Source organism: Rhinoraja longicauda, chromosome 15, assembly GCF_053455715.1.
Source record: "Rhinoraja longicauda isolate Sanriku21f chromosome 15, sRhiLon1.1, whole genome shotgun sequence".
Classification (NCBI taxonomy): Eukaryota; Metazoa; Chordata; class Chondrichthyes; order Rajiformes; family Arhynchobatidae; genus Rhinoraja; species Rhinoraja longicauda.
In genome coordinates, this window is record NC_135967.1 from 8,653,940 (window position 1) to 8,667,290 (window position 13,351).

The 13,351-nt window shown below is 47.7% G+C and overlaps 1 protein-coding gene across 1 annotated transcript in view; it reads left to right on the forward strand.

The window, feature by feature from the left end:
• The window catches only part of LOC144600513 (uncharacterized), a 38,928-nt gene that overhangs the window by 17,223 nt on the left and 8,354 nt on the right, over positions 1-13,351 (forward strand). Inside the window, exon 4 of the mRNA XM_078412171.1 lies at positions 8,366-8,588. Coding sequence (XP_078268297.1) covers positions 8,366-8,588 — 223 coding nt within the window. The remainder of the gene's footprint in view (positions 1-8,365; positions 8,589-13,351) is intronic.

Genomic DNA, 13,351 nt, shown 5'->3' on the forward strand with positions numbered 1-13,351 from the left:
GACCAGAGAGCATAGGTGCAAGGTGAGAGGGGAGAGCATAGGTGGAAGGTGAGAGAGGAGAGCATAGGTGTCAGGTGAGAGAGGAGAGCATAGGTGCAAGGTGAGAGAGGAGAGCATAGGTGCAAGGTGAGAGAGGAGAGCATAGGTGCAAGGTGAGAGAGGAGAGAGCACAGGTGTCGGGTGAGAGAGGAGAGCATAGTTGTCAGGTGAGGGGGAGAGCATAGGTGCAAGGTGAGAGAGGAGAGCATAGGTGGAAGGTGAGAGAGGAGAGCATAGTTGTCAGGTGAGGGGGAGAGCATAGTTGTCAGGTGAGAGAGGAGAGCATAGGTGTCAGGTGAGAGAGAAGAGCATAGTTGTCAGGTGAGGGGGAGAGCATAGGTGTCGGGTGAGAGAGGAGAGCATAGGTGCAAGGTGAGAGATGAGAGCATAGGTGAAAGGTGAGAGGGGAGAGCATAGGTGAAAGGTGAGAGGGGAGAGCAAAGGTGAGAGGGGAGAGCAATACAATACAATACAATACAATATATCTTTATTGTCATTGTACAGGGGTACAACGAGATTGGGAATGCGCCTCCCATACGATCCAATAAATTAATTAGCTAGTCAGTATTAATTTAAACAACCCAATGAAACAAATTGTATCAGTTTTAAAACAGAATAAAGTGCAAGTAGATCTGTGCCGGATCACTGTGTGACCGTCCGGCTCAGTAGGACCGGTGGAAGGTGAGAGAGGAGAGCATAGGTGCAAGGTGAGAGAGGAGAGATTTAATAGGAAAAGTTGAACTCCTAGAGATGTATATGGTCGTGAGAGGAATAGATAGATGTACAGTTCCTCTGATCCAGAGTAGGGAATCAAGAACCAGAGGACATCAGTGAGAGAGGGAAGATTTAATAGGAACCTGAAGGACAACTTTTTTTCACACAGAGGGTGTTTAGTAAAGGAAATGAGATGTAGAGAAGGTAGTGTGGCAGGTTATATCACAATATTTAACAGACATTTGGACAGGTACATGGATAGAATAGGTTTAGAGGGATATGGGTCAAACGTGGGCAGGTGGGACTAATGTAGATGGGGCATTTGGTCGGTATAGGCATATTGGGCAGAAGGGCCTGTTTCCATGCTGTGTGACGCTTAAATGTGGGGCTCGTTTTTTACACGGGGGGGGTGTTGGGTGCCTGGAACGTATTCCCAGGGGTGGTGGTGGTGGTGGAGGCAGATGCAATAGTGGCATTTAAGAGACATTCACACAGGAAAATAAGAGTTAGTCTTGGCACCATATTCAGCAGAGACATCGTGGACCAAAGGGCCTGTTCTTGCTATACTGTTTAGTTTAGCGATACAGTGTGGAAACAGGCCCTTCGGCCCACTGAGTCTACGCCGATAGTGCTGTACACTAGCACAATCCTACACTGGGAACAATTTGCATTTATTTAATGAAGGCAATTAACCTGCAAACCTGTACGTCTTTGGTGTGTGGGAGGAAACCGGAGTACCCAAAGAAAACCCACACGGTGCCAGGGAGAATGTACAAACTCTGTACAGAGAGCATCTGTAGTCAGGATCAAACCCCGGTTTCTGGCGCTGTAGGGCAGCAACTCTACCACTGCGTCACCGTGCCCCCCTATGTTCGGTCAACCCTCTTTGACCAGTTCCCTGGCTGGGGTTCGGGAAGCCACTGAAGATCCACCACGAATCCCTTTAAATTTCATACGTCAGAGATAGAAATACTCATTTTAAAACACAACCAGCGGGATAACTCAGGAGAAAATTAACATATACCCGACTCAAGTTAACATCTGTTTACTTCTTCAACAAGTGCAATTCAGCCCAACATTAATAGTCTCCAGTGCACAGTGATGTGTTTACTTGCTGCAGTACTGGGTGCTCAGAATGCCAACGCAGCAAGCAATAATGCTTCTTTGCAGACCAAAGGTGGTAGTACGTACTGTATAAAACAATCACAGAGTCATAAAGTCACACAGCGTGGAAACAAGCCCTCCGGCCCAACTTGCCCACATCGACCAACATGTTCCATCTGCACTAATTCCACCTGCCTGGGTTTGGCCCATCTATATACTAAAACTCTTGTTTGTTTGGTGGTTCCTGAACTACAGCCAAAACGGTACACGATAGCACAACAATTGTAGGCCCACCTTACTCACCATCGTCCCTTTGGTGCTAATGGAAGAAGTTTCATTGAAATCGGTGTTATGTTTTTAAAGTTGTTCACGTTTTAAAGTTTAAATCTATCTCCTAGGGAGGGGGGAGGGAGGACGGGAGGGGGAGGAGGGAGGATAATGGGGATGGGGAGGGGGAGAGGGGGGAGAGGAGGGGAGAGAGGGGGGGAGAGGAGGGGGGAGGAGGGGGGAGAGGGGGAGGAGGGAGGGAGGGGGGAGGGGGAGGAGGGAGGGAGGGGGGAGTGGGAGAGGAGAGGGTGCTGGACCAATGCAGGAGAGGTTTGGGCCCAACCGGTCCTCTCTGTCTAGTGTCCCTCTAAACCTGTCCTATTCATGTACCTGTCTTATTGCTTCTTAAATGTTGTGGTAGTCCCTGCCTCAACTACCTTGTTCCATGCACCCACCACCATTTCTATGAAAAGGTTTCTTCTCAGATTCCTATTAAATCTTTCCCCCTTCACTTTAAACCATGCACCACTTTTGGTGGCTGCTATGCTTTGATCTAGTTTTTAACTTTCAAAAGGTGCTGGGACAATGTACTAGTGCTTACAGCCGTAACGAAATCTCCAACTGCCGTGTTTGTGCTTTAAGGCAGCTGTATAATGTCAGGCTGACCCCAGTGTTCTTCAGCCTTGGTGCGTTGACGTGTAACTGGGTTACCAAGGCCCAATCTTACTTACTGCTTGACAACGCTGGTGAAATGGTGTGTGTCTGCAGATAGACCACTTCTCAAAACCCAGCGGCTGAACTTAATCTGTGTCTGTTAGACTTGAGAAAAACAAGTAATCCGACTGTGCCAAATTCAGTCCGTAAACAAGGGCGGCACAGTGGTGCAGCGGTAGAGTTGCTGCCTTACAGCGTCAGAGACCCTGATACCATCCTGACTGTGGGTAGTGTCTGCATGGACCATGTATGTTAATTGGCTTCGGTAAAATTGTAAATTATTCCTCGTTTGTAGGATAGTGCTAGTGTACAGGTTAAACGCTGGTTGGCGTGGACTCAGTGGGCCAAAGGGCCAGATTCTACAATGTGTCACTAAACTAAACTAAACTATAATAAGCAATATCAAGGTGCTATGTTTGTTGATCTGCATAACTGTAAAATTGGTATCTGTATTGATATCGGTTTATTATTGTCATGTGCATTGGGATGCAGTGAAAAGGTTTCTTTAAGTAAATCATTTTTGCCTGTTTTGAACCTATTCATAAACATGAAAGGTTTCTGCAATGGAGAAGGCTTGGCTGGCTGTCAAAATCTCTTTGGCTATTTCATGTAGGTTCATCAGGCATAGGTGGCACAGCTGGTGTGGTTGCTGCCTCACAGCGCCAGAGACCTGGGTCCCGCCCCCCTGACATCAGTCTGAAGAAGGGCCTCGACCCGAAACGTCACCCATTCCTTCTCTCCTGAGATGCTGCCTGACCTGCTGAGTTACTCCAGCATTTTGTGTCCATGTTCTCCAGAGATGCTGCCTGACCTGCTGAGTTACTCCAGCACTCTGTGTCCATGTTCTCTGGAGATGCTGCCTGACCTGCTGAGTTACTCCACCATTTTGTGAAAGAGAAAGAGACCTGGGTTCGATCTTGACCTGTCTGTGTGGGGTTTGTGTGTTCTCCCTGTGACCATGTGGGTTTCCTCCGGGTGCTCTGGTTTCCCCCCACATCCCAAAGACTGGCGTCTTTGCAGGCTAATTGACTTCAGTAAACTGCCCATAGTGTGTAGGGAGTGGATGGTATAACATAGAACTAGTACGAATGGATGATGGATGGTCAGCGTGGACTCAGTGGGCCAAAAGGCCTGTTTCCATGCTGTAACTTCCAATCAATCAATTCAAGCAGTCATACTGTGATCTCTTTCTGCCCACTCTCCAAGTGGTGGCATCAGAGCCTGTTCATTGAGAGTAGGGTTGCCATGGCAATGCAGGTGTTAATTTCTCTAACTTCAGAATTCCCTCTCTGTCCGTCTCCCACCCAAGTCACACCAGCTTCTTGTTTTCACCCATCAAACGGCTAACAATGGCCTGTTTCCTTCATCATCGTTACTTTTGTTGCATATCTTTCATTCATTGTTTAACTCTCCACATCTTCGTCTATATCTCTCGTTTCCCTAATCCCTAACCAGTCTGAAGAAGGGTCTCGACCCGAAACGTCACCCATCCTTTCTCTCCAGAGATGCTGCCTGCCCCGCTGAGTTACACCAGCTTTTTGTGTCTATCGCAGATCGATGAAGGCAGATCATAAATCATAAGAATTATGCAGGTTCGGTAAATAGTTAGGAAGATGAACTGTCCTTAGCTTCATGCAGAGGGATTCATGCCCGGGAGTAGATGCATCGTGCAGTAATTATGAAAGGCCTGGATAAAGTGGATGTGGACAGGACGTTTCCACTAGTGGGAGAGTCCAGGACTAGAGGCCATAACCTCAGAATAAAAGGACGCACCTGTAGGAAGGAGATGAGAGGAATTTCCTTCATCAGAGGGCGGTGAATCGATGGAAGTCTTTACCACAGCAGGCTGAGGAGGCCAAGTCAATGGATATTTCTAAGGCAGAGTGTAGATTGATTCTTGATTAGAACGGGTGTCGGGGGTTATGAAGAGAAGACAGGAGAACGGGGATGAGTGGGAAAGATAGATCAACCATGATTGAATGGCGAAGTAGACTTGATGGGCCGAATGGCCTAATTCTGCTCCTTTAACATGAATATTGTGTGGAGATCACGTTTCCCTCCCTAAGAAAGGATGCACTCGGAAAAGAGGGAATTTGTTGAAGGATTACCGCACAGATTCCATCTGAGAAGTGTTTAAGTGGATTTTTTTATTTCTTCGTGTCATCGCACAACTGTTTGCCAACAGTGAGCAAATTTCAGTGCCACGTCGTTGGCCTCTGCAAGATCCTTTACAGTGCATGTGTCACGCAGCATGTCACAGCTCAGGAGATGTTCCATAGTCTGGAGGCCCCATCCGCACAGGCAGTCTGCTGCATCTTCAGTATATCCCCACTTCAGCATGTTCCATTTGCCCCTCCCCAGGCCTGTCCGCAGTCTGTCGAGACTGCGCCAGGTTATCCACGGTTGGTCGGAACCTGGTGGGAGTTTCTCAGAGGGATCGATTGCCATGTGAATGTCTTCCGGAGATTTCGCTAGTCTCTCTTCCCAGAGTTTGAGCCTTCTGGACGATGCACTGCAGCCCAGGGGATGGACAGAAGAGACAAAACTTCTGCGTGGTTTCAAACGCTGAGGTAGCAAAGGGTGGTCATGTAGGGGGCGTCTTTCACCCTCTGATTGTCTGAGGCGTTCTTTTTGACTGGCTACAGCTCTTCTGATTCCAGGAGGTGCAATGCCAGAGAGTAGGTAGATGTTGTCATCTTCACGTTGTGTATTAATGATTTGGACTCAGGGAGTGAAGGCTTTGTGGCCAAGTTTACGGATGATACAAACATAGGCGGAGGGGCAGGTAGTGTAGAGAAAGCAGGGACTCTGCAGAAGGACTTGGACGGGTTGGGAGAGTGGGCAGAGAATTGGCAGATGGTATATAGTGTAGTAAAGTGTGGAGTCGTGCATTTTGGTAGCAGGAATAAAGGCGTAGACTATTTTCTAAATGGGGAGAGGATCCAGAAATCGGAGGTGCAAAGGGACTTGGGAGTGCTGGTGAAGGATTCCCAAAAAGTTAATCTGCAAGTCGAATCGGTGGTAAAGAAAGCAAACGCAATGCTAGCATTTATTTCAAGAGGGCTTGTGTACAAAAACAGGGATGTAATGCTGAGGCTCTAAGGCACTGGTCAGGCCGTATTTGGAATATTGTGAACAATGTTGGGTGCCATATCTGAGGAAAGATGTGCTGGCTCTGGATTGTTTTAAGGGGCTGGTCAGAGGCGTGGGTTAGTGACCAGGGCAGATGTCCATCCTGTTGCCAGACAGAGCCTTGAACCTCTGGAACCTGTAACATTCATGAGCTCCGTCAGTTTAATAGCTCTGCTCCTGGGTAACAGTCATTCTTGCTATTGAGGGCGTGCAGCGTAGGTTTACTAGGTTAATTCCCGGAATGGCGGGACTGTCATATGTTGGAAGACTGGAGCGACTAGGCTTGTATACACTGGAATTTAGAAGGATGAGAGGGGATCTTATCGAAACGTATAAGATTATTAAGGGGTTGGACATGTTAGAGGCAGGAAACATGTTCCCAATGTTGGGGGAGTCCAGAACAAGGGGCCCCAGTTTATGAATAAGGGGTAGGCCATTTAGAACTGAGATGAGGAAAAACTTTTTCAGTCAGAGAGTTGTGAATCTGTGGAATTCTCTGCCTCAGAAGGCAGTGGAGGCCAATTCTCTGAATGCATTCAAGAGAGAACTAGATAGAGCTCTTAAGGATAGCGGAGTCAGGGGGTATGGGGAGAAGGCAGGAACGCGGTACTGATTGAGAATGATCAGCCATGATCACATTGAATGGCGGTGCTGGCTCGAAGGGCCGAATGGCCTCCTCTTGCACCTATTGTCTATACTGAATCCTTTCAAAAATATATGACAACGTACTTATGGCGATTTTAGTCCTTTACTGGTTTAAACACTGAATTATAATAAGAGGAAGCAGAATCCAAATTGCTGTAAACTCCAGTCGGTATCTGGTGTTATTAGTTATTCATGTCGTTCACATTTCTGGTGCCTGGCACTTTACAGACACTTCGGGGGGATATTCCTGAATCATTTTTGAACATTGCACCACCTGTAGCTGACTACAGTGTCCATGAATTTCCCTGGACATGGATGAACTGATTGATGCAAATCCAACTTTGTGCAAATCTTCCCATACATTTTTAAAGCATTTTTCTAGATAGTGATAGAATAATATTATTACTATCATGGTATTCATTAATTACATGTGCAGGACATTGATGAGGCCACGTTTGGAGCATTGCGTTCAGTTTTGGTGACCCTGTTATAGGAAAGATGTTGTAAAATGTAATAAAAAAGGGACTTCAAATGCAGGTTTATAATCGAAGATAGACACACAACATTGGAGTAACTCAGTGGGTCAGGCAGCATCTCTGGAGAAAATGGATATGTGATTTTTCAGGTAGGGACCCTTCTTCAGAAAGATGTTGTCAAGCTGGAAAGGGTGCAGAGAAGATTAACGAAGATGTTGCCAGGGCTCGAGGGCCTGAGTTGGGTGAGGTTGAGCAGGCTAGGACTTTATTCCTTGGAGCGCAGGAGGATGCGGGGTGATCTTACTGAGGTGTGGAAGACCACGAGAGGGTCACATAGGATCAACAGAGTCATTCGCCCAGCATAAGGGAATCAAGACCCAGAGGACGGGAGGTCAGTGAGCAAAGATTTAATAGGAACCCGGGGAGCAACTTATACACAAAGGATGGTGGATGTGTGGAACAAACTGCAAGGGGAGATGGTTGAGGCAGATGCTGTCACAACATTTAAAAATCATTTAGACAGATCCATGGACAGGACAGGTATGGGACAAATGCAAGCTGGTGGGACCAGTGCATATGGGGCATGTTGGTTGGTGTGGGAAAGTTGGGCCAAAGGTCCTGTTTCCTCGCTGTGACTCTATGGGAAGTGATCGGGTGAATAGTCGATACATTGAAGGAACTGGAGAGATATGACATGGATAGCAGTAGGAATTGCACCTTTCTGACTTCCACACCTATCTGGGCACCACAAAATGCTGGAGTAACTCAGCGGGTCAGGCAGCATCCAGGAGAGAGGGAATGGGTGACGTTTCGGGTCGAGACCCTTCTTCAGACTGATGTGATACCTTCGATTTGTACCAGCATCTGCAGTTATTGTCCTCCACACCTATCTGCTTATTAACAGTTCTGTGGAACAGTTATCTATAACATTCACATATATTTTTACTGCTTACAGAAATATAATGGATTTAACATTTCACTATGAAGAGGTATAAAGAACTCGACGGGGAGAGAAGAGGAGAACCTCTTTAAAGTAGGCATTCCTTGAGGAGGTTACATAGTGGAGCAGACAAAATGTGTAGGAAGGAACTGCAGAGGCTGGTTTACGCCGAAGATGGACTCAAAATTCTGGAGTAACTCAGCGGGTCAGGCGGCATCTCTGGAGAGAAGGGATAGGTGATGTTTTGGGTCCTTTAGCCTGAGAGTCGGGGGAGAGGGGAAACTGGAGTCCAGATGTGGCGTACGTTCACAGCAATTCTCTGAACTGTTTTTAGAAAACGCAAGGATGAAGAGAGGGAGAGGGAGAGGAGACGGAAGGAGAAGCTACGGAGGAGAGAGCACCGGCAGAGAGAGTGTGAAGAGAGACGTTCCCTGCGTCAAGTGGGGAGTGGAAAGGAGAAGAGGGAGGCGAGTGCGTGGGAGGAGAGGAAGGTGGTGCTGGCCCAGAGGAGGCTGGACTCCATCAGACTCCTCACCGTTCTCTTAAATGGTGCAAAAGTAAGTATTTCTTGAAGTGAGTTGCACCATCATGCTCTCTCCTTTTCCATTCCTTTGGTTCTTCTGCCCTCCTAAAGATACTGATCCCTGTGCAGTCCTCCACTCCCCGAGTGGACAACCTGTCTCCATCCACTCCCCACACGATGGAGGACAACACAAAAGTGCTGGAGTACCTCCGCCGGTCAGGCAGCATCTCTGGAGGACATGGATGGGTGACATAATAGATTGGGACCCTTCCTCAGACTTCACTTCAGTCTGAACATGGGTCCCATCCCAAATCGTCATTTATCCATGATCCCCAGAGATGCTACCTGACTCTCTTGAGTTACTCCAGCACTTTTGTGTTCTACGCACGAGTCCATCATGTGCATTTCCTAGTGTACACACTGTGGACCCCGATACCACAACTGCTGTCCAAACTTACCTGTTTGTTTAAGAGAGGAAGATAAGTTGAGAGCAAGGAAAGATACAAATGCTGGAGGAACTCAACGGGTCAGGCAGCATTTCTGGAAGACATGGTCAGGTGACCTTCTGGGTCGGGACCTTTCTTGAGACTGAAAAAGGATCCTGACCTGAAATGTCATCTATCCACGTTTAGACTAGACTTTACTTTAGACTTTAGAGATACAGCGTGGAAGCAGGCCATTCGGCCCACCAAGTCCGTGTTGACCAGCGATCATCATGCACTAACACTATCCTACACATTTGGGACAATTTGCAGAAGGCAATTAGCCTACAAACCTGCACGTATATGGATTGTGGGAGGAAACCGGAACCCCTGGAGAAAACCCACGCAGGTAACAAGAGAAAATCTACAAACTCCATACAGACAGCACCCTTAGTCAGGATCGAACCCACGTCTCTGGTGCTGTAAGGCAGCAACCCTACTGCTGCACCACCATGCCGGCCTTTTTTTTTAGGGATGTCCTTCAGGGATGTTGTCTGATGCGCTGAGTTACTCCAGCATTTTGAGTCTTTCCTTGGTAAAGTAGCATCTGCAGTTCCTTGTTTCTATAAGCTGAGGAGAGGGGACAATGTCATTGTTAACACCCCGTGATGCACAACTGGGAATCACAGCCTTGTCTCCGGCAGTCTAAAGGATCGAGGGGGACTCGCTTCCACTCCAGCTCTGTGGAGGTTGATGAGGCCAATGTGGGAACAACAGTCTTGCACTCATGGGGCAGGAGGTGACTGGCGGGGCAGCGGGTGGCTGGGTTGGGAGGTGGTCCTCTCTCTCTCTCTCTCTCTCCCTCTCTCCCTCTCCACCTACGCTCACACAGGGCTGCTGCACTCTCCTGATACAAGGACTCAATGTTCTCCGCATCGGCCCGAACGTTGCTCCTCCACTTACAGCGGCCAGGGCCCAGACATTCAAGTCAAGTCACGTTGAGTTTACGGCCATGTGGATGTGTATGGAGAGGTACAGGTATAACGAGCACCTCACTGAGGAACATCACAGGCACATCACAGGGCTCAGTCAACAGAAGTAACATACGTAACTCACACAGGCATTCTGCAAGACAGTGTAAAGAAAATGATAGAAAGAAGAAAGACGGCATTAATAAAAACACAATAAGAAAAACTAGTCCATGGTATTGCAAGAGGTGGACTGTGGTGTTCCATTGACAATAGACAATAGGTGCAGGAGGAGGCCATTCGGCCCTTCGAGCCAGCACCGCCATTCAATGTGATCATGGCTGATCATTCTCAATCAGTACCCCGTTCCCGCCATCTCCCCATACCCCCTGACTCCGCTATCCTTAAGAGGTCCATCTAGCTCTCTCTTGAATGCATTCAGAGAATTGGCCTCCACTGCCTTCTGAGGCAGAGAATTCCACAGATTCACAACTCTCTGACTGAAATTTTTATTCCTCATCTCAGTTCTAAATGGCCTACCCCTTATTCTTAAACTATGGCCCCTTGTTCTGGACTCCCCCAACATTGGGGACATGTTTCCTGCCTCTAACGTGTCCAACCCCTTAATAATCTTATACGTTCTTTGACGAGGTAGGATTAGGGTTGTGTGGGTTGGTTCAAGTACATGATAGTTAGACTTTACTTCAGACTTTAGAGATACAGCAGGGAAACAGGCCCTTCGGCCCACTGTGTCTGTGCCAGCCGCACCAACCACCCCCGTACACTAACTCTATCCTATGCACGAGGGACAATTTACATTTTTTACCAAAGCCATTTTAACCTACAAACCTGTACGTCTTTGGAGTGTGGGAGGAGACCGGAGCACCTGGAGAAAACCCACGCAAGTCACTGGGAGATCTTACAAACTCCGTACAGACGGCACCCATGGTCAGGATCCAACCCAGGTCTCTGCCGCTGGAAGGCAGCAACTCTACCGCTGCGCCTCTATGCTGACCTTCCAGTGAAATATTGATGGTGACACAAGGAACTGTAGATGCTGGTTTACAAAGAACAACCAAAGTGCTGGAGTAACCTAGCAGGTCAGGCTACATCTCTGGGGGACATGGATAGGTGATGCTTTGGATGACTACCCTCCTTCAGATTGAGGAAGGGTACAGACCCGAAACATTGCTTATCCATGTCTTCTACAGACGCTGCCTGACCCACTGAGTTACTCCAGCACCTTGTATTTATGTTAATACTGACGGTCCTTTGCATGATCTTTCAAATGAGTTAAACATCCTCAGAAAGAGATATAAATAAAGACATTCTCTGTCAACAAGGATGGTGGGGTCATGGCCAGTGTTGTGAACAACACCTATCTCCCAGCCTTCATTACTAAATTACATTAACAACTGCTCACTGTCTCATTTGCTATTTGCAAGGGGCTTCCTGTGTTCTGATCGGATGCTGTGTTTCTGACTTTACAACACTGACTACTCCTCAACAATAGAAGAAATGATTCGTTTAGTTTAGAGTTACAGCGTGAAGACAGGCCCTTCGGCCCACCAAGTCCGCACCTACCATGTATTCAAGAGAGAGTTAGATATAGCTCTTAGGGCTAACAGAACCAAGGGATAGGGGGGAGAAGTGTAAGAAGGAACTGCAGATGCTGGTTTAAACCGAAGATAGACACAAAAAGCTGGAGTAACTCAGCGGGACAGGCAGCATCTCAGGAGAGAAGGAATGGGTGACGTTTCAGGCCGAGACCCTTCTTATCGACCTGAAACGTCACCCATTCATTCTCTCCAGAGATGCTGCCTGTCCCGTTGAGTTACTCCAGCCTTTTTGTGTCTATCTTCGATTATGGGGAGAAAGCAGGAGCGGGGTACTGATTTTGGATGATCAGCCATGATCATATTGAATGGCGGTGCTGGCTTGAATGGCCTACTTTCTATGTTTCTATGACCAGCGATCCCCGCACGGCTATTGTCTGTAAAGTGCTATGCGTGGTCCTGAAAAGGTTGTAAAAGGCGCTACATCAATGCAAGTCCGTCTGTTTTTCTCCCTGATTGCGATGCATTGTTGCTTTTATATTTACTGTAATGCATTGTAACAATTCTCCACCTGGCCACAAGGTGGAGCATTTCAGCTGTGAATCAAAATCCTAGGAACAAAAGAACCAGAAACACACGTGGACCATGCAGTACTTCGAGCTTGTCTCTCATTCAGTAGGATCATGGCTGGCGACGGTCTTGACTCAATTTTCTTTCCTGCAGTCCATGACCCGTGAATACCTGTGGTCCAATAGACATTGGCTCCCAGCACCGGAGAGCTTGGATGCTGTCTGTGTGGAGTTTACACATTCTTCCAGTGACCGTGTCAGGTTTCTGTAAGTGCTCCTGTTTCCTCCCACACCCCACAGACATGCGGGTTTGTAGATTGGCTGGCAGTTTATTGGGATGCATCACAGCCCGGTTTGGGAACAGCTCCATCCAAGACCACAAGGAATTGCAGGGAATTGTGGACGCAGCCCAGACCATCAGGCAAACCAACCTCCCTTCCATTGACTCCATCTACACTTCACGCTGCCTCGGCAAGGCCACCAGCATCATCAAGGACGGGTTCCACCCCGGTCACTCCCTCTTCTCCCCTCTCCCATCAGGCAAGAGGTACAGAAGTGTAAAAACGCACACCTCCAGATTCCAGGACAGTTTCTTCTCAGCTGTTATCAGGAAACTGAACTGCCCTTTTACCAATTAGAGAGTGGTCCTGAACTACCATCTACCTCATTGGACACCCTCAGATTATCTTTAATCAGACTTTACTGGACTTTACCTTGCATTAAACATGATTCCCTTTATCCCGTATCTGTACACTGTGGAAGGTTTGATTGTAATCATGTATAGTCTTTCAATTACAAGCAACAAATTAACTTTACCTCGGTACACGTGACAATAAACTAAATGAGAATCTGTAAATGTTCCCTAGTCTGTGGGTGAGGGTGGGGTGTTGTTTAAAAGATATAGCAGAGAAACAGACCCTTTGGCCCACTGAGTCCACATCAACTCTCGATTGCCCATTTACACTATTTCTATGTGATCCCATTTTCTCATCCACTCCTTATACATTTGGACCAATTAACCCACAAACCTGCATGCCTTTGGAATGTGGAGGGGGGGGGAAACCGGAGCGCCCGGAGAAAACCCGGGCGGTCACAGGGAGAACGCAGAAACTCCACACAGACAGCAGCCGAGATCAGGATCGAACCGGGGTCTCTGAAACTGCGAGGCATCAGCTCCATCAGCTGCGTCCCTGTGATGAGAATACAGAGAATTAAATAAATGATGTGGGAGAGTGGTGGTATCTGGGGTTAACGCGGCATTAATGTAGGATTGGTGTGGATG